We start from the raw sequence: 22456 nt of genomic DNA on the forward strand, positions 1-22456 counted from the left end.
TTAAGTGCTGAATTGTTGATATTTAAATTTATCTGTAGGGCTTGTAAGCACCAAATAGTGAGAAAAAGTATAGTACTATAGGCATATCAATCTTGAAGGCATGCATTTATCATTATCCAGTTAAACGATGCTAGCAGTTATGCTCTAAGAGACTGAGTGGCTCTCTGTATTCATAACTTCTCCACAACTAAGCTTATTTTATTGTGACAAAAATAATCTACAGCCAAAAAAATTCTAATGCTTTTCCTTCTGAGACAACCACTGCAAAAATTAGACTATTTTCCTTTTAACTATACAATACTCAAGTTTACATATCAAAATTCAGGGCAAGCCCCCGTAAACCATTCCCTTCAGAAAGTGTGATAGCTTGGAAATAATTTACAACAAAGCTGCTAGAAAGTGTGAGGCTTTAACCAAATCTAAAACATCTATATAAGGGGAAAGGAGCTACTGAACAGATATAAGTAAAATCTTGATTTTTATATAAAATGTTGTGCATTTTAATATGATTTTTTCCTGATTTATGCAAAGCTTTTTGGTTTTCATTTTCCTTAGCCTGTCATGTTGTAGTGATGTATGGTGCATTTTAGCATCAAGTTTGCCATGAGTAATAGAGTCAGTGCCCTCAAAGAAATATTAATATATTATCACTCTTCCCCACCATGCCCCATTCTCAAATTTTCCTTTATTCAGTCTATTTGGTTTTGCTTCACCTAACTAGTTGATATCCTTTTCACAGTTTCCCATACAAATATTTAATGTTTATTTTTGAAAGAAATCCCAAACAAGAAAGTGACAGGATAAAATACAACTTACTCTCCACTGCAAGAATGAGGCCATCATGAAGAAAAACATAGAGGTATTTTATGTTTGGAAAAATAAAATTTAAAAAAAAAAGGACGAGAGGAGGGGAAGGGATGATCTATTGATAGACATTCAGGAAATGTAGTTGTTTAAGAGACATGAAATATGAGATACCAATATAGTCCTATTCCTATTCTGCTGTTTCTATAGAATCATAAGAGAATTAATTCTGGTGAAGTAATGATTGGTTTAAAATTTTTGACCAAGATAATCTCCTCTACACAATTTGAAGTAATTCATTAGATTTATTTTTCATACAGAAAAAATAAAACAAAACCCGGTAGGTTCAAAACTCAAACACTTGAAGGTTACTGAGTTTTTAATCATCCACTTTACATCAGAAATATGCGAAAGAGATGCTACCTCCCAGCAAATCAACACTGTTCATACAGTTTCCTATTACAACTGTGTTCTAAAGTGCAGCTGCTGTACTATACAGGCTACACATGTGCTTGACTGAACCAAGTTGGCTGGGCACCTTGAGGCTTCAGGATGAAAAATGCCACAAAAATGTATTACCTGCATTCATTCATTTGACAAAAGGAAGCATTTGTGTTCAGTTTTTCCCTATAATAAGTTCTGAAATTCAACTAAATATGTACATTGTTTTTGAAAGTGAACCCACATGAAAATATGTAGATTCACTCCAAATTGTGACAGAGCAATAGAAAAATAGAAAGCATGCATACAGCTTTAAAGGAAAACAAGACTTTCAATCTACTTGCCTTATTCTCCAGGTGCAATTTTAAAAAATGAAGGTAAGCCACAGGTGCAAACGCATCCGCTGAATGCATGACCACCTTGGCTGAATCTCTGAAATACAAAATGTTTATCATCAAATATTAGTATATAATTTTATGTATACAAACAATACTTAGTAACTGTATAACACAAACTCCAAAGTAATTACCTGAAAATCTATTTCTTATCTGTGCTTTCATATATATTAAGAAAAAGTAGTTTGATATATGAAATCGTATCATTGAACAATACATTATTTTCAAGGATTTTCAATTTTCAAAAGCAGTAGATTATACTTCCAGTGTCAACATGGCACAGGCAGGATGCAGGAACAAACACAAAATCTCACACATGTTCGATAGGGTGCCCTTAAGTCTATCCAGGACTATGTTATCTAAACACAGATGTTTCACTTATCCAACACACAAGGCCAAACAACAACATGATACATGTGTTTTTCAACAACCGAGCTGCAAGTCACTTGAGTATCTACAATCCCCCTTGACAATCTTGCCTTTTTTCACACACTTTCAAAACAATATTGAGATAATCAGTTAGCTGTAGTCCATGAAAGCATAAATTACATTATGTTTTAGATCCTAGAGACTAATATGCAAAATAATCTCTTGAAAAGTCCATTGTTTTGATTAATGCTCCAGGGATTAGTTTTTTAAGTCTTAACAACATACAATATTTCACACTGAGAAACTGACTCAACTGTCTTACATCTCATAGTGAAGACTACTAGGCACAACTTTTTAATGCCAAATGTGTTGGTAACAACAATAAACTTCCTGTGTGCTGATTCAAATTTGTTAATTCTAGTTTTCATTTTTACAGACACAATCTGTCACACTTTGATTCACAAGAGGCAGTATCTGTTATATCCATCTGCATGATTTTACTGCTTAAGAAAAAGGTACCTCTAGGAAACAAACATCAGAAGGTGAGAAACGCAAAGAAAATATAAAAGAAACTCAGACACAGTACAAGAAAATCTGAAAATTGTGGAAAGTAAGGCTAACACAACTTTCTTGAAACCACAGTGCCTTTGGTGCCTTCACAGTGTTTAACGAGATGATATAGTTAGATTTCTAAGCAATGCCAACATAAACCCCATGCAAAATCAAACCAGTTTAAGTCTCGGCGAGATCCTAGTGCCTTAATGAAAGTATAAAATCAACAAAAATATCTGTTCTATAAAATGTATTTTGGGATTTAAAGCAACAAATCATTGCACGAAAATGATAAATACCTTTAACATAAGAAGGTCCACCTCACTTTAAGGAAACTTTTCAAGTATTTTGCTAAATATTCCTCAGCTTCATTCTTGAGAGTACTTATTAAGATTCCTTATGATTAAAATGTTGTTTATATTTAAGATATAAGATATCTAACAGATAGTTCCTTAAGATTTAAAGCATTCTTTTCAAATGACCTAACAGAAATTGGTAGAAAATAACTTTGGAAATCTTTAGCAACAGGAATAAATCATTAAAAATAATACAGACACCAAGACTCCAGTTAGTACCTCATACCAAGTATCCTCAGTGTGTGAGTACATTCTCAATAACCATTTCCTGCTTGTTATTCAAGTCCTATATGGGGGAAGTCTAGTACTTTTCAGTGATGCATTAACTACTTAAAAGTAAATTAATTAACTAACAGAAAATCTTCTATCAGAATGAAAACCCCCCAGCGTTATTAACTGCATGTGTTGCTGAATTTAAAGAATACCTAGAAAATTTAAAAAAAAAATTTAACTCCAAAGTAAAAGAAGCAGTCCTAGTTGCAACCCTGCATGTTCCTGTTGAGCAGAGCAGATGCTAAGCTGATACCTATGCTAACTGTTCAGTAACTTTAGAAGACCTGAGTGCTCACTTGCCGCTCAGGAAGTATTGCAAACAGATTGCTGGTGTGAAGTACACTCCTATGAAATAAAGCTAACACATGGGTATTTGATGGGACCATAATACATATGTAGTTTAATATGCTAGTATTTTAAGCTGATAGGTCACAACAGGTTGATTATACAATGTTGAAAACAGTATTACAATACATATGAAAATATCTTTTTCCTAAGTACTTAATCTTCTATCAGCCTCTCCAAACGCACAACATTGTTTTAAATGATAGAATTTACAGTCTTGTTCAATAGTAAATGTAACAAATAGGTGGAAAGCAGAATAGTTCTGTTTGTGTCCAGTGATAAGTCACCAATTAAAAAACCCCAGTGAAGTCTTGAACTTGGCATGTAATATCCATCTTAGGAAACAGTAAAAAAACAACCCACCTAAATCCTAAGAAAAGCATAGACTAAAATGAAAAACAGTGATTTCAGAAATCCCAATAATTATATAAAGCCATTCCACACTGAAAGTCTGAATTTTGACTAGGAATATCACTGCATAAGATGATTCATGTTTAATTATGATGGAAACAGGAATTTTATTGAGCAAAATTTTCATAACACTGTGGAAAAAAAAAGAATAGTTGAAAAACTGTCCTAATCAGGTATTTTTTTTAAATCAAAATCATCTGATCTCTCAAGACTTAGGGAAGATCTAGAAAATACTCAGTAACTTTAAAACTTTTTGTAATACTTCCACAGGACAAGTTAGAGCAAGTCTGAGACTACAATCACTGCTCTTAGTACATGGCTATTTTTTCATGTTTACAGAAATTATAATTTTATATTTTTGCTTTTTAACTGATGCCTGTTTGACTATTTTGGTTCCAAGATTCTGCTTTCATTGCTAAACCTTGTTTATTATTTGACTCAATCTGCCATGCTTCCTTTGTGAGGTATAGTTTTTAATGAAGACTGAGAACAGGAAGAATTCAACTTAATATTCAAGAGCAAAATTCATCATACAGTCATACATTAAAGATGCTCCCATTTCTCCATCCTAAGTAACATTCAAGGCTGCATTTTATTTTTTCCTGAACTAACATATTTTTTTTCTCTTGCAAGAATATACTGTAGAAATGAATTTTGCCAAGTTTCACACAGTGAAAACATTGACCAGTGAAAACACTATCTAAAAACAGTGTTATAAATTACAGGCATATTAGATATTCTCCTGTTGTATTAGCTTTATGTGGCAAGGTTTAGGTGGCAGGGGGTGGTGTTCAGGGGTGACCTCTATGACAAGAGACCAAGGGATTCTGAGCTCATCAGCAACACTGGTGGTCTCCCTGTAATAGCATATTTTAAAAATATGCTGCAACAGGACTGAGAAAAACATGGTAGAAACAGCCCCGCAGACACCAAGGTCAGTGAAGAAGTGAGAAGAGGTGCTTTAAATGCCAGAGCAGATTCCATGCAGCCTGAGAAAAGAACGTGATGAAGCAAGTTGTTTCCCCTTAGGGCAGGAAGGGCCACATCAGACCCAGCCTGTGAAGAAGCTCACAAGTCAGAGTCCTGGCCACACCCCCTCCCGGCTACTGCAAACAATTAACCCTGTCCTGGTCCAAACCAGGACAGATGTATATCTGAACCATGGATATCTAAACCTTTGGAAACTATAGTAGCAGAGTTAACATGATTACAATGCCTGTTTAGATTCAGTGTATATGAAAAGCAAGAATTAAAGAATTAAAACCTGTAACTTATTTAATGACAAAGAAACTACAAAATATTTCTCTTAAGAAGTTCATAAAGTTATAGATTTCACATGCATGGCCCCTCAAAGGACATATTTTTATGGCATGAATAATGCAAGAGCTAAGCAGGACTAATCAATCAAGCCAGAGACACACAATGCCAATGCATCTTCTTCCCCAAGATGACTGATTCAACCACCAATACATGATTACTAGTCTGTTTACATGTTAAGAAAAGGAACAACAGTCAAAGCATCTCACATGAAGCAAGCAGGCTTAGCTACTACTTAACAAGCTAATAAGAAACTTGCATCTAGTCACAAATATTTTCCATATCTCACTACACAGATTTTAGCGATTTATGTCAAAGGAATAAACTACTCAGTGTGATTGAGATGAATTCATGCAAAGTTTGTATTTAAAATATCCTGTAGTAAATGAAGAAAATGTTTAGCATTATCATTCTAAGCTGCTAAACTTACACACACACACACACACACATACACAAACAGTTAATGGAACCCACAGGCTATTGATGTGGCAGTTTATCAAATTTAGCCGTAATGAAAGATAAATATTATAGGCAATTCACACTTCATGAAAGGATAAAAGTGTCAGTGTGTAGGTATCAGTTTTACTGCAGGCCATAATCAGCAAGTAAACGAAAGTACAAATGTCTAAAAAGTTTATAGCCCTCTTTGAAGGCCTCATCTTGTGAGGTATTGATTTAGGTTTTCAGCGGACTCTGCCAGCATTAAACAAAGTGAGTGTCTGTGAACTTAGAGAACATGTTTTACCAATGTCATGTTTTACCTTTTACCACCTCCAGTTGTCTCAAGCTAAATTTTTAATATGTAGCCATTGCTTTAATATAGGGTAATAGAAGAAACTGTTCCTTACACAACTATTTTCTTCTTAAACAGTGGGCAGTCCAGAGTAAATGTTTCATATTCTCCACCTTCTCCGCAAACATGGACTCCATATTTCTCAGAGAGCTAACACAAAAGGGAAATTAAAACACAGAAGTATTACATTAAAGCAGTCTATTAAACATATATTGCTGAAAATGTCAAAACCAGCACAGAACACACTGGTTGCTGGCTGGGGTTAAACCACCGTATGTACTTTCTAAAAGGCTGAAAAAGCCCAAACATCATACAGTGGGTTCTTGATTTCTTTGTATGCCTATTACAGTGACCTAAAAGTTACCAATATGTTATATTTTAAGTAGAACTGGCACATAACATTCAGAGAAACAAATTAATTCTTCTGTCTCAGGGGCCATGAAAGGTTGTTCAGATTCCCATATTTGTCTAACTCTCTTTAGCATAAATAGTTCACCTCTACAAGAAACTTATACTGTGAATCAACACAAGAAGTAACACTTCATATAAAGCATACAATGAACACATCTGATGACAGATTCAACAACTGCATTCTATACTTCAGTAAATACTCATTTCTTCAAAGAAATCTAATAAATAGAATCAATGAGAGTTTTCTAAGTCAAAAGCAAAAAGCTAAAGCAAAATCTAAGGAGGGAAGAACATGTTTCCTTTATAAATGGTACTGAATATACTTTCTAAGTCAACATATACTTATGAATATTTTGGAAGCTCTGGATATCCCAGTAAAACATATAACTAGATAAACCAAAACATTCAAAATAATAGACATGCCTATCTTCATTAATCCCACTCCTGTATTAATGTACTGTACTGTTAGGTAGCAATCAAGCACTTGTACCATGCCTGAGCATGGGGAAATCCTCTCTTGTCTGCAGGATAAATTTATCTCTCCAGCAGCAGCTTGTATAGTGTCACAGCAGTAGCTGCTTCAAGCCAAGTCCTGTCCAGGTTTTTTAACATAATACAAGCTCTAACATTCTGCTTTCAGTAGATCAAAAGAACCTGAACTGCTGTCCTGAACTCCATCACAAACAACGGTGTTATTGTTGGGTATATTTATTTAATCACTTTATACCTTTCCTTAGAGGAGCAGAAGCCCACCCTGATGCTTCTGCAGTCAACGTAGCAATGCAGTTCTCCACAACATATAGGTGAGAATTAAAGAAAAACTCTTGTCTGGCGACTAGAAAATAATTCCAAATCTGTTGTTTGTTTATTTTTAAGCAAACATGAGACTGGGTGATTTACACAGTGTGGGTTCCATTTTTTTTAATGGTTACCAGAATATTTGTGTAGCATGTCTACTTGATATATTCAAATGATCCTGTATTTTTATCAGTGAAGCTGAATGCATAGTTTGTGTTATTTTACAGCCCTCTTTCAAAGTTTTTTTTTTTATTTTAAAACTTCAAAGAATGTTTTTAACTTCAGTTACTAAAATCAAAGGCCCAAAAACTCTTCAGCGTTTAATCTAGAGGAAAGGAAGATGGTCTGAGAAAACAGTATCTTTAGTTGTTTGGTGGTATAAAATCTAAATCTCTTTTGGAACATATATTAAATTTTTTTCAATTACTTGCTATGAGAGTTATTTTTCATTTTTCCTTTCATATTTTCTTTCAAAGAAAAGGAGGAAAAGAAAACCTTTAATCAAGTGCATATTAAAAAATTACACTCAACATAAAAGACGACATCTGTCAACAATGGCAACAAGGTTTCTATAGGACAAATATATCAAGAATAATTAATGTTGATGCAACAAGAATGGACAACCTACAAAACAGTCGAAACCTTTTCTTCTTGGTCTTGTTGCAAAAAAACATTAAGAAAACTATAAAAAAATGAAAGAGGAAAAAAAAAGAAAGATTTCTCTAAATGCAATCTTTCCACAGTGAATATTAAGAACGACTGTTTTCAAGTCGCTTTCAAAATTTGTAGCTCTGCTTGTAAACATTAGTGCCTAGAATAATTATTGGCAAATTAGCATTGAATACTCAAAAGACGTGATACTATTCCCTATCTTTGTTGTGAGAAATCCTAATTTTCAATGTCACTGGCTTCAACATAATTCCTGACACCAATTATAAAAGGTGCTAAAGGATTTAGCAAATGTCAACAGGAACAGGGGATGTTCAGCATCTCATAGAACAGATTCTTAACGTTCACTTAACAAAGTCAGCAATATTTTTAAAATGTCATCAATGACATCAGAACTGTGCCTTTTAGTCGTTTAGAATATTAAAATTTTTTGAAGACCAATTATTTTGTTTTGCAAATTGGATGCTACATTCATAACAGTATGACAACTTGGACTCTAATCTAAATTTTATGACTGCTAAATCTGCCTTCTAGTTCAGATGAGCCAGAAAACTGCACATTTACAAATTACACTTAACTAATTGCAAGTAATGAAAGTCCAATTCAAAATCCATAAGAAATGTATCATGAAAACATCTAGTACACTACACAAAATTTATCTTAAGTACAGAATGAGACACAAGGTATAAAAATGACTAGCCCAAACTTTACCCAAAGAACAGTCTCTTCCTACCTTGGGTAGGAAACACAGGATTAAAGCTGACTTCCTCACTGAACTTCAGTAATCAAAGATAAACATTTGAATTCAAGTGCTTCCTTTTTCAAGTGAAGACTTTCTTCCCAGACAGAAATTGCATCACTCAGTAAATTCTTGTAACTACAGAAATGCTCTTTACATCAAGATGTTCTCATCAACTTCTGAGGCAATCATACAAAGAAACACTTTTCTATTGCCTGTTAGCAGATCTAGAAGTATGAAAAAAATATAACCTTAATGTCTATTTATCATTCTGTTAAAAAATTTTCAGGAAACTGGGAGCACCCTCTGAGATTTTGTAAGTTGCCAGAAAATTCTTTACTGTAAAAAGCTAAGGAAACAGTGGGACATAAAAGCAAATTAATAATTTATAAATTTTCTAGCAACCACTCCCCAAAAATTAATCAAAGACCTATGATTTAGAAAAAAGTAGTAATTGAAAAACTTTCCTTTGTTAAGAGGAAAAGGGTAGTTTTAATAGGAGATTTCCCTTCTAAGGGGAATGGAGGGCCTGATATGCAAACCAGACCCAACTCACAGGGAAGTCTGCTGTCTCCCAGGGGCTCAGATAAGGAAAACTACTGCAAAACTCTCCAGTCTAGTAAGGCCCTCTTATTACTATCTGCTATTGGTCATTCAAACTGGCAGTGAAAAAATAATGAAGACAAGTCCAAGGGAATCAAAAGAGAATTCAGGGCCCTGGAATGATTGGTAGAGGGATCAGGAGCACAGGTAGCATTTTCCTTGATTCTTATGGTAATGGGGAATAACATTGATAGGAATATTGGAAAAATTTGGGAGGTTTTGACCATGGGATGATCTATTCAGCACCTGGTCTACTCACACCTGACAGGATGCACCTCTCTCAGAAGGGGAAAGGAATTCTAGACCAGGAACTAGTGGTGCTCACTGACAGAGCTTTAAAGCAGCTTGGGAGGGGGAAAGGGACAAAACTAGACTCGTCAGTGATGAGTGATGGGATGGTGTGCCAAAACTTGAGCAAATCAGCACTCATGGGGTCCCTCAACCTATTTTATGAGGACTTGGCTACAATGTAACACCTCCCCCCCTTCCCCCCCAAGTTTCCATACCAAAAACGTGCAACATGAGGAACAAACAAGAGGAGCTTGAAGCTTTGGCCCAGTCCCAGAGATTTGACATTACTGGCATAAGTGAAACCTGATGCATTGATGAGACCTGTGAGTGGAGTGCACTGTTGGATGTTTACAGGCTCTTCAGGAGGGATAGGTAGGACAGAACAGGCAGAGGGAAGGCACTGTATGTAATAGAAGAGTTAGAATGTATGGTGCTCACAGTTGGCAATGGCACAGTTGAGAGGTTTTGGGTAAGAATCAAGGGCCAACCATGTCCTGGAGGCCATGAGGCAAAGCATCACCAGCTGGTCAAAGGAGTGGATTGTCCTGCTCTGTCTGCTCTGCACTGGGGCGCCCTCATATTGAATACTGTGTGCAGTTTTGGTGAAAAGAGTATAAGAAAGATACTAAGCCACTAGAGGGCAATGAAGATGGGGAAGGGCCTTGAGGGGAAGCCATATGAGGAGCAGCTGAGGTCACCTGGTCTGCTCATCCTGAAAGAAAGTGAGGGGAGAAGTCGTTGCAGTCTACAACTTCCTCATGATAGGAAAGGAAGAGCAGGCACTGATCTCTTCTCTACGGTGACCAGTGACAGAACCCAAAGGAATGGCCTGAAGTTGCATGTGGGGAGGTTTGTTTTGTATACTAGAAAAAGGTTCTTCACCCAGAGGGTGGTTGACTACTGGAACTGGCTCCACAGGGAAGTGATCACAGCACCAAGCCTGACAGAGTTCAAAGAAGCGTTTGGATGATGCTCTTCAGGTACATGGTGTGAACTCTTGGGGATGGTCTTGTGCAGGGCTAAGAGATGGACTCAATGATCCTTGTGGGTCCCTTTTAACTCAGCATATTCTGTGGGTTTCAACCAAACAGAAGAACATGTAGAACATTACTTAATTAATTCTAAACAGAACGGCAAAAACTCTCACAAATTTACACAACACACTAGGAAAAATGCTGTAATGAAAAAACCTGTACCTAGCTGAATAAACTATGTAAAATAATGTTAGATGTCAACTGAGAACCCAAAAGGCAATCCATTAGTACAAGAAAAAAGTATAAATTAGCAAAAAACCCCAACAAGAACAACAAATTTACTGTGAAATTTTAAATTAGTGGTTAGATAATACAGCAGAAATCGAAGACACACGAGTGAGTATATAAAGCTGTGGCAGCTTTGGACATGTGCAATATTAAACATTAATTCATTATGGTGTTTGGTTTGGTACGGTCAGAACATTAAATTTTATCTCTCCTTCTCACTGGAAACTGTGAACTACTTGTTTTCACATTCTGTCTGGCAGAATTTCTAATGATCAAGACTTCACTGGTTTCCAAAAGGGTATTTTTCTTATCATAAATCTAAGTATTTCTTTTCTTCTGTTTTTACTTAATGATTGGGTTTTATTAGGCCTTAAAGTCAACTAAGCATCCAGTAACAAACATTTATTTGTACCAGCTTTGACTTTTCTAGTATGCAAATGCACAAGAAACAGCTAAATGAATGAATAATCGTTGGGCAGTCTCCCAAGTCTGACAAGTAACTGCAAGCAGGGTCAGAATGTTGTACTTGTACACCTTAAGCTATGTAGTCACTGCTTTATTTATTGTTGCATCACTAAAAGACAAAATCTGGAAATGTGGGCTTTGAAATGACGCCATGACAGTAATAATTTCAGTGAAACCAAGTAAGTAAGAATCACTTTAACCAAGCCATCAAACACCATGAAGGATATATACATTTAAATCACAAAAACCAGCAGGTACTTTTGGATTTCATAGGGGTTTTTTGTTTGTTTGTTTGTTTGTTTGTTTTAATGAAAGTGAAATCAAATACAAAAGAATACTTCTAATTAGCACAACTAAAATTGCAATACTTGCTGCTACAGTTTTAAAGAAAGTCAAGACTGCTGATTCAACTGAGGGGAGTAGCTGCAATCCCACTGAAGTTGCAATCTGAATTTTGATAACAGAAACTTTCTGTGAATGCAGAGACAGTACTTAGGGATAGTATTTTCCTCCTTTTGGCTCATATAACTTTTCCCACATAAATACTAATTTATCCAAATGTGACTGAACAGTATGGAATGGATATTACAATAATGTTGATGCTTCTGTTAAACCTGTTCTGTAGTAAGTTGTTGTTTCATGATTATAAAATTTTATTCTTCCTTAACTGTCATTTAATAAGATTTTAAAGGAAGAGCTCTGAGAAACAGAAACATTGCTTTAGGGATATGCAACAATAAACTGCCAGAGGAGCACTTAAATATTCTTAAACTGTGTATGATTTACATGTGACTCCAAAGATCTTCCAAGATCTTTGTTACTCTAACGATCTTCTCTTTCTGGAAAGTCACAAGTTAGTACAACTGCTTTTCCACAGCAATGTACTCTCTTGCATTATACAGCATTTTAAATGTCAGAGCCATCCTATGACACAAATGTGAACTGCAACCAAGACTCAAGTTCGGCAAGTCCAGTCAGTGCAATGCCAATGTAGCAGTCAGGCTGCTGGAAGCAGTCTAAGCGTAACCACGAGTGGTGAACTGAAACTTGTGGACTCTAGTTCTTAGTGGCTCATTAGCTGATACAAACAGCCACACTAATACAACTTCCAAATCCAAAATTAGCTCAGTATTCAATTAGATTACATTACCTAATCCAAAAGCTCACTGATGCCTGAAGTAGTGAACCCATTCCCTCTTCCTTCCTATGCAATCTATACTTTCCAGAAAGAATAAATCCACTCCCTCTTCTAACTATTATTATATCTTACAGATATCCCTAGATTCAGCAATTATATACTGGTTTAAGTGTACCTTTCTATCACTCTGTCAAATAAAATGTCTGCTGCTGACAAAATATAAACAAAATATTTTATATACAATTAAAGTATGCTTATTTTTGTTTACTTCTACAGTATGTCTCTGCTGCTGCTTTTTTACCTGTACTACAAGTGTCTAGGAAGGTACTTAATTCCCTCTCTTCCTTCCTTCCCTCCTTCCTTCCTCCCTTTCTTCCTCCCTCCCTCCTTCCCTTCCTTCCTTTCCTTCCCTCCTTCTCTCCCTTTTTCTACAGAAATAAGTGAAGCAAGACTTACAAAAAATAGATAAATGGGATTTTTCTATCAACTAGTTTACATAGCGGAGGGCTGGGGAGGGGGAAGGGAATATTTCTGGGCAGATTCTCCAGCTCTGAAGCAACAAATCTCAAGCTAAGAAGAGACCAATATCATCACTTCAAGTAATGTTCTTTCAATGTTATGGAACTTAATTATTCCTCTTCAGTTTTGCCAAGTAGCAATAATCTATCTTCTTCTCTCCAGCCATGTAATAGCTCAAAAAAATGGAGTTAAATTCCAGTTCCTAACAAATTCTAGTTATGTTTTCATTCTCTTCTGCAAGTTTGCCATGCCCTTAGGTGTTCCAGAAAAATAGCTTATGGAGCCAGGCTGAATGGTAACTACCCAGATTAACCATGAAATGTAATTTTAGGAGATCATTTTCAGAAAATTTAGACAGCCTACACTGATGAAAGTTACATCAAGACCCTCTTAACAGCCAAATGTGCAAATAATTGTGGGTTTTTAAAAGGATAAGAAATTGTGGTAAATTGGCATTATCACAGACAATATAGGAAAACACATTTTCAGAACTATTACTCTTAAACGTTACTTAGCTTGAAATTTGATGCTTCTACATCAAACTCAAAGAAGACTCAAGTACAAAATCTGGTCTTTTTTCTTTTCCCTAGTTAAATACTCTTTCTTTAAATAAGTCTATTAGCTCTGCCTACAAGCATTTTCCTGCTTTGAGGGCCACATAACCCTTTGCATAGAATTAAGTACACTCTCAGAAATACACCTCTTACTCCATTTTTGTAAGAAGCTATTTTATGCAGTCCGATTGTGTAAATGGTAGGAAACCTCCTGATAGGGAAATCTTTGGGTATGTTTTGTATCATCTATGATTTTGCCACTACCATTGCTTACTGTGAAAGTCTCTAATTTGCATGCACTTATTTAGCTCTATCATATTGAAATCCACGTTACTGTTCCTGCAATATTGAGGTTTGTTGACTTGAGTTTGCTTTAAAGATGTTGACACAATTTGTGAACTATGTCAAGAGGTAAAATTTTTCATATCAAAAGTGCATATCAGAGGCTTATATTCTATGTACAAAGATAAGCTTTGGGTTAGCACCTAATTTCTGAAGGTTAGTAATTTTTTATTAAGTTAATTTGATGAAATTTTTGCCCGTGTTAATTGGAACTTTATCTTTATTAGTGTCCTTTAAGTAATACTCACCTCCAAAAGAACAGGCTGCATTTGATCTAGAGTTTTTCCTAGATGCTTATCTGGATCCAAACCTGCAAAAAACCCCAAAAGGATAAAAATATTTCTGAGGAAGTACTGTTATGACATCAAGAAACATTTGAGTTTTTTGGTTTTTTGATTTTTTGTTTTTTCAAATATAGCATGTCTACCTTAGAAACTCCGTATTTTCTATCCTTCAGAAAACACACTTAGTCAGAATTTTCTCTTATCCTCCCATGGCAGTGGGTCTCCATGTTTGTGGAAAAATAAAGCGCACTATCCTTTTGCTACATGTCCACTGGAAAAGTTATTGTTTTCCTTTCTTAGAAATTTCACTAACTAGTGAAGTAAACACATAGGCCCATGGTAATAGAAATACTACCCAAGTATTACCTCTTTTGAGTCAGAAATTTCCTTTGTACATATCTACTAAATCAAAATATAAGTTAATTTTTTTATAGTTCCTGCAACTGGAAGGGACAGAGAGTACTTCCATAATAAAACCTTTTTGCCAAATCACATTCTGTGTGTGTGTTACCCACATAAAAATATTTAAGATTAAAAAGGATGGAGATATAAAGAAAACTCAGACTTACAGAACATGTTGAATATTGTACCTTTTGATCCATTACAAAATATTCTGTATGATGTCTGCATTTTGATTTATTGTCCTTCATAGAAAAGTAAGCCCTACTAACACTGACAGCTGCTCTAACTTGCTACCCTGTATTCCTGTTTCAGCTTTCTGGAGTTTGGCCAACTCAAGGCAGTTAGTGGTCACTTCCCAGGGATAAACCAAATAATTGGCAGAAATCAGTAGTGGGATAAAAACTATCCAAGAACGACTCTTTCAAGAGCTGGAATCTTCAAATAAGTATGCTAGATGCCAGCTGGATTTTGACACTAAGTGGTGAAAAAGTCTTACCATATGAAATAAATGAGAAAAACCAAAATGATAAGGAACACTAGAAAATTTTCAGTTATTACATTTTTTACTACTCTTAATTATTGTGCTTTGTACCTTTTTATTTTAGTGATAGCAATACTTGTCTACTTTTTTCCTACTCCACTGCTTTGTACAATAATAGGTATCATTAAAGAGCTGCCACCAGAATGGCTCAATTCAGAAGCAATTGCTGAAGTATGTACCTTGCAAAGTACTTCAGATCCTTGATGATTAAAGCTGTTACATAAATGTTTGGTACAATAGTATATAAAGGCATTGCTGAGCTAAAGTAGCTGATATGTCTTAATTTTTACAATCATTGTCTTGATATATTTAAATTCCTGTGAAACTAAAACAAGTTAGAGTGTATGAAATTTCAAAACACTAACAAAGTTTTTAAATATTTCATTAAAGCACATTAAAAATTCCTTACTATCTAGGGGAATGCTTTTAAAACTGCTTAATAACTAAAGTGAAAGAAGACTGAGGGTTTTTCCTCCCATTATTCCTTTTTTGTATTGGTTTATTGCTTTTTATTAACAGACTAAAAATGTGTGTGCTAGATATACGATAATGATAATTATTTTCTTGGAGAAATAATTTTGAAATGTATTAATTCAATTTCAATAGTTGAAATTATTACACCAGCTTAGCATTATGTCTTTCATTTTAATGGCCAATCAAGCAATTTCTCTTAAAATAAACAAATGAGTACTGCATTACAGTACCCATTTCACATACTTACATTAACATTCTGCCTTAATATAATTACTTTTCTATTATAAGCAACCCCCTTCTCATTGGTAAAACCAAGTTCATTTTCTTTAAATTTAAACCAAGATTTACAAACATGTCAGAAGGGAAAAAGTTGTCAGAACCGGATACACTAACATATTATTCCTTTCACAAAGTTCTTTGATATTACAGATATACCTACTGTTCTGTACCCTGATGAACATAAACCAATAATTTATAAGAAACTGTGATAGAAATAGTTTATGAAATACAAATAAATTGTCTATGTATACACTATGGGTAAACCCTTTAATAATATCCCACACCTACACGAGAATCTATGAAAGCACAGTGTACCCTTTCTGTTTCTCACAAAAATTCTACTTTTGAACAGTTTGTCTTTCTTTCAAAAAAATATTATTTCTTTTAGTTTTCACTAGGTGTATATTGTGATTGACTAGATACTGCCTTACCTGGTAAAGGTATCAAAATCCAATGTAACTTGCAATTTGCAGAACCAGTAATCCACATCTCAAATCTCTAATGGTGTGCCTGCACAGATAAGGCTGTAGTCTGCTGCTACAATTAGTATAATAAAGTATCTAGAACCATACCTACAAAACAGTTATTATAAATCCATAGTTCTATTTGGTATGCTTTTCTTTAAACAAAGGAGTAGATTGATTTAGATTCTTGAAATAGCTTAGACTAAAGAGAATAACAATGTATTGCAAATTCTTGGTACTACATGCTCCAAATTTTTCCTCAAGATGTGGAGAAAGCTGGATGGGTGGATAAACCAGCAACAAGGTCCAAGGCCTAGATGACTGTATGTAGAATTAAGAAATTAATTAGGAAGGGAACTATAATTTGCAGCACTGACATCTATTTTACTTAACTTGAATGTATCAATGGGAAGTAATTACAATTCAATTAAAATATTCACTTTTATTACTTCGCTGAGTGACCTTGAAGTTAATGCTCATTTTATTTAATTGCATCATCTATGAATGAATGTTAACCCTAAAATGTTATGGCCCATTATTTTCAATGCATTTTAACTCCCCAATAGAACTACATCCGTCAATTTATTATGTGCTGCCAAGAGAGCAAGTGGGGCTTTAGTTTCTTTGAGACAGACCAATACATTATGACAGAAACATCTCAAAAGATTTGATAATGCTGTTTTTAACAGTGCTCAGTAAAAAAAATTCTTTCACCTCCAGTTTTGTAGACTAGTTTTACTGTAAAATCAGTAAGTGATAACACAAATGGTATAATCATTTCCAAGTAATTTCTACTCCATCTGTAATTCCTGATAAATCCATTGACAGGAGCAGAACTCTTTCCTGCAGATATCAACAATGGTTGCAGAACACTTTTATGCACAGTCACAAGACAAGTGCTGTAGAAAATGCAGCAATGTCAAAAAGATTGGGGCAGAAATTCAGGGCTTTGTTCTGCAGTGAAGAAAAGAACATAACTAAAAGGCATTTCACTACTGTTAAGCTACACAAAGGAACTGTATTTTAAATGGTTCACTTTGTACATATGTATTAGTGTAGCATAAAGCCCTCACCTCACATGTATCTACCTGATACTACTTGCATTTATCAAGACCATTAGAAAAGCATGTTACACTTTCATGGCATTACATTCAGCTAATAAATTCCACATTCTAGAGCCTCATCTGACTAACAAGAACACGTTTTATATATGTTCATAAATTCAAAACAGTCTTAAATTTTTAATATAAAAAATTCTATTTCCATCTCTAAGTAAAATGTCAAATAAATAAAAAAATACAATTATTGGTTTTAAGAAAAGGTGGTAAATACATTTATTCTAAAAGCTACATTGAACCAAACTCTAATCCATAATACATGAACACATTATGAAAGAATCACTACCACACACACACACACACACACACACACATTGTATGAGCTGAACTATGAGTTAAAATATGAGTTAACTATTACCTGTTGATAATATAGAGAAAAACTGACTAACCAACCTTACAATTCAAAACATAAATCTTATTACTCACTCACTGAATTCTTCCATAAAGTAACATTAACCACAAACCTCCAATATTGCTATTATCACAGTCTTCTTTAAATGTCATATTAATAGAATTAGCATAGACGTTTGCAGAAAAAAATGGAACCTATTTTAAAGTGACAGCAACCTGAAATTCCCTTTCTTTCCTGACTTCTTAAGAAGTATTGTTGAGAAGATTAGTAACTGCCATGATCATAAATGTCAGAGTCTAAGACTTAACTTCTATTGATGTAGGGCAGTATAATGCACAATAAGGTTTCTGAAAAGCTCCTAATCAGCTGCTCAGCCAAAAGCAAAAAAATTTGGACTTTTGAACAAGAAAAGAGATAATGAAAAACTTCAGTTCTCTGGAACCAAAACTAGTTTCTTTTTCTCTCTTCTCAATTTCTTTATAATAAAGAAATTGAGGTTAACAATAAGATCATAGGACCTTTAAGGTAAAGAAATATGTATGGAAAGCAAAAACATATCAAGGATAAATGCAACCACCCATGCTGGAACTGGAACAGAGAAAACAGGACTATTGTTGAAAGTAAAATCCTCTACTTTAAATGCGTCTTTTTTTTTCTTTCTAAGTAAACAACATTAAATCACTGGTTTTCAGAAGGAGGATCAAACACTGTTCTTTACACAGTATAGAATATAAAAGTACACTTCTAATAACACAGGAAAAGCCCATATATATCAGTACTAGTTGGTAATGCAGGCTCCCTCTGTAGGAGTGCAGGAATGCCTGATAACCTGCACCAAGTAGAAATGCACATGCCACACAGATATTCATTAACTGTAAACCTATAACTTAAGTTACCTTGAGGTAAATTATTCCTGTTGTCATATTCAGCTTTCATTTCTGTGAAGAGGTGGGAAGTGAACTTTTTGTCTGGTAGCATAACTTGGCAAGTTCACAGTTGATTCTTAACTTCCTTGTAACATTCACACATGAAAGGCTGTGTTAGTAATGGTGAACTGAATGGATTCCTTGAATGTCCTTTTCCAAAACATAAAAAAATTGTAAAAGCGGGGGGTTTTTTTATAAAAATGAAGAAAAGTGCAATAAATAGTGGATATTACTGCACATCTAAAAGATTTGAGATGACTATACTTCTGATTTATTGCATAAAAGAAAAAATTCATGCAACTTGACTATGTATCTACTTTTTCCCCTTGTCTTTCTTTTTCTTGTTTTTGGTTGGTTGGTTGGTTTTTGTAGGTTTTTTTGTGTGGTTGTTTTTGCTGTTTGTTTTGGGGGATGTTTGGTTGGTTGGTTTTTGTTTTGTTTTGGTTTGGTTTGTTCCACTTTGCTATTTTGTGTGGGATAATTTATCCAGAGTGGGAATTGTACAGGGATGGAACCTGAAGACATAGTAACTCTTTTGAGGCTAGGTGATAAAATTATAAGACATTAATCTCAAAGTGGTTGTAGAATATGTTTCCAGTGCAGTTTTATTAGGACCGATGTTTATCTTCCTTCTCAAACATTCATCAAATCTCTTCTAAACTGGGTTAGTCTGATGTCATGAAATTTGAGAATTCTAAGAGGTAAAAGGATCTAAAACTCTTCATAGCCTGAATGCTAATTTTTTCTGTAATCTCTTGTGGGTTTGGGTTTTTATAACATCAAAGTTGTTTGTGTTCTAGTTAGACCCAGGATTCAAAGCAACTTAGCTCTGTCATCTCAGGAACAGAAACCTCAGTAAGTCTTTGAAGAAATGTTGTATTGTTTCATCAAATAACAAGGCAATATTTTCAATCACATCCTTTTGAAAAAATTACAGAATCGAAGGGACCACAGTGGGTCATCTGGTCCAACCTCCCTGCTTAGGCAGGGTCATCCTAAAGCACATTGCACAAAACCACATCTAGATGGTTCTTGAATATTTCCAGTCCAGGCAATGCTTGGTCACTCACAGTAAACAAGTTCTTCCGCATATTCAGGTGGAACTTCCTGTGCATCAGTTTCTGCCCATTGCCTCTTGTCCTATTGCTTGGCACCACCAAGAAGAGCCTGGGCCCATCTTTTTGGCACCCCTCCCTTCAGAAACTTTTCCATATTGATGAGGTTCTCTCTCAGTCATCTCTACTCAAGCTGAACAGGCCCAGCTACCTCAGCCTTTCCTCATAAGAGAGATGCTCCACTCAGTCATCTTTGTTGCACTTTGCTGGACCTGCTCCAGGAGCTCAACGTCTCTCTTGCATTGAGGAGCCCAGAACTGGACACAGCACTCCAGATGTGGTCTCACCAGGGCTAAGCAGAGGGGCAGGATCACCTCCCTTGCTAGCCATGCTCTTTCTGATGCACCTCAGGATACCACTGGCCTTACTGGCCTTTCCAGCAGGTCAGCCCCAACCTCTACCGGTGCTCTGGGTATTCCTCTCCAGGTGCTGCATCCTGCACTTGCCCTTGCTGAATTTCAGAAGCTTCTTGTTTGACTTTTAAATCTATAAAATGTTTGTAGTTTAAAAAAGACTGTGTAAGAACTGCTTAATAACTGTATTAGCTACTTTTAATGAAATTCAAGACTCTAGACAGTAAATGGTTTATCTAATTTAAAATAGTGCCTCAGTCAACTTTCTCTCAGGACTGTTAATGGACTTCAGAGACTTAAATCATAAGTCATTACAGAGTCAGGTCAGTTCATACAGCCACATATGTATGACTTTCCTGATACAATTTTTTTAGTAGAATTTCTTTAGAGCATTGTTTGCCTATTAATCTATTTGATTCAAATAGCTCAACCAATCCCATAGTGTGAATAACAAAGGATATGCTGGTTTGTCCCTTTGAAGAATTCTGGTATTTCACACTTTGAACAATTCTAATGCTATTAAGCTTTGAAGCTAATAATTGAAATTTCATTCAGTAGCAGAGAAAGAAGCCTGGTGCAAGTGAAAAAAATTGTGTCACTTTCATTAAATCCATCCCTATGTAGACAAGTTATAAACCTTTAAAAAGTCACAATCCCCAAATGGATCAACAAAGACTTCTAACAGGGAAGATCAACAGATCACCTATAAAGGTGTAAAGGCCAGAGCAGAAATAAAAGATCAGATTACACCAAGAAGTCCTGTGAAACTTCAACTCAGAATAACCTGGAAAGCAAGTATCTATGGTTCTAATAACAACATGCTTTGAAAGGTTTGAGTTTCTGTTCTCTTTCAACACGTAATTCTGCACAACAAATGTGCACCTAGAACTTAAATCTTACCAAGCATTAAAGAGCACATCTCCTTAAGATGTCAGCTTTCAATTACTTTTCTGTTTTCAGGTACATTCACTTTCCTACTCTTCCTTCTAATGCCTGTCATCTGTTATGGCAACATCATTCTTCCCATTTTCCAATCTATAGGCTCAAGAGTTAGCAAAGAGGGAATCATATTTCTCTCTAACTTGTTTCTAAATTGACTTATCCAAAATCTCATTTCTTCTTTTTCTCTAACACATTTTATGTTTAAACATTTCTTTGTACATTATATATGCACTAAAATCTCTTACCAAAACATCATCTTATACTGGTAACAAAGTATCTGTCATCCATATTCAAGGATCAAAGAAAATAAAATTCCAAATGTAAAGATGATTTTCTCATCTTATTTTTCTAAACTTTCAACTATGCTCTGAATTAAATTTTTTCTTTACTTGAAGCCCATTCCTAGTTCTCTTTTTTTACTTATCTATTTTGCATTGCACTCTTCTTAAATCCCACATTACTTTTGTTTGACTTCTGGTCTTACATACAATTCCTATTTATCTATGTTTATCTTTTCCCATGTGAATCTTTTCCCTCAGAAAAAAAAATGGCCTGAGCTAAAATGACTCTTGTGGTTTCATAATTGTGCCCAAGTCTTTTCATACAATGTCTGGTGAACAAACTGGTATGGTACCTTTTATTATAAATAACATGAATGACGTAGATAAATGAGGTAGTAGATAAAGGTATTAGGGAACAAGCCTAGGGCGAAAGTGTCAAATACACTTAAACTCTAAAGAGCCAACTAAGCTTTGGAAGCTTTGTTTGAAAATTCAGCGACAATACCATATGCTATCTGGAAACAAGATTTAGAAGAGGGAAAAGACTTTCCTAAAGTATGTCATGGGTAATCTGACAAATTTATAATCTGAAAATATTAAAACTAAAATTAATTAAAAGAGATTGCATGTTAAAGATAATCCTTTAACATTGCTCAGGGATAATTTTTCTAATAAAAGTTTAAGGCCACTTCTTAGAATACATTATCACCTAACAGAATAGACAAGCATTAAAATGTGACAGCACTTGGAAAATTATTATCAGTCATTTTATGTTTAACTTCATATTATGATAGACAGAATAAATGTTCAAAAAATTAATTGTTTAAAAACAAGTAAACATGGCATTTAGTTATACGGTTTAGTGAGTATGGTGCTATTTGGTTGAAGGTTGGATTTGATGATCTTAGAGTTCTTTTCCAGCCTTAATGATTCTATGATTCTAAGTCTTTTTCCTATTAGTAAAATCAGACGTTATCAAGAGCAAATGTTGTGAAGACTGTTATAGATTCTATTACAGCTCCAGTGTCTGATAAAAGCAATGGAATAATCACTACTAAATATGCTGAGCTAGCTAAGA

The 22456-nt window shown here is 34.8% G+C and overlaps 1 protein-coding gene across 8 annotated transcripts in view; it reads right to left on the reverse strand.

Annotated features, from left to right (window-relative positions):
* DPH6 (diphthamine biosynthesis 6) overlaps positions 1–22456 on the reverse strand; it is a 200990-nt gene that overhangs the window by 125955 nt on the left and 52579 nt on the right. For all 8 annotated transcript variants that reach the window (XM_071558029.1, XM_071558027.1, XM_071558025.1 and 5 more), the window contains 3 exons: positions 14096–14157; positions 6112–6206; positions 1590–1677 (listed from right to left, as the gene is read on the reverse strand). In XM_071558029.1, coding sequence (XP_071414130.1) covers positions 1590–1677; positions 6112–6206; positions 14096–14157 — 245 coding nt within the window. The remainder of the gene's footprint in view (positions 1–1589; positions 1678–6111; positions 6207–14095; positions 14158–22456) is intronic.

This window comes from Pithys albifrons, chromosome 6, assembly GCF_047495875.1.
Source record: "Pithys albifrons albifrons isolate INPA30051 chromosome 6, PitAlb_v1, whole genome shotgun sequence".
Taxonomy (NCBI): domain Eukaryota; kingdom Metazoa; phylum Chordata; class Aves; order Passeriformes; family Thamnophilidae; genus Pithys; species Pithys albifrons.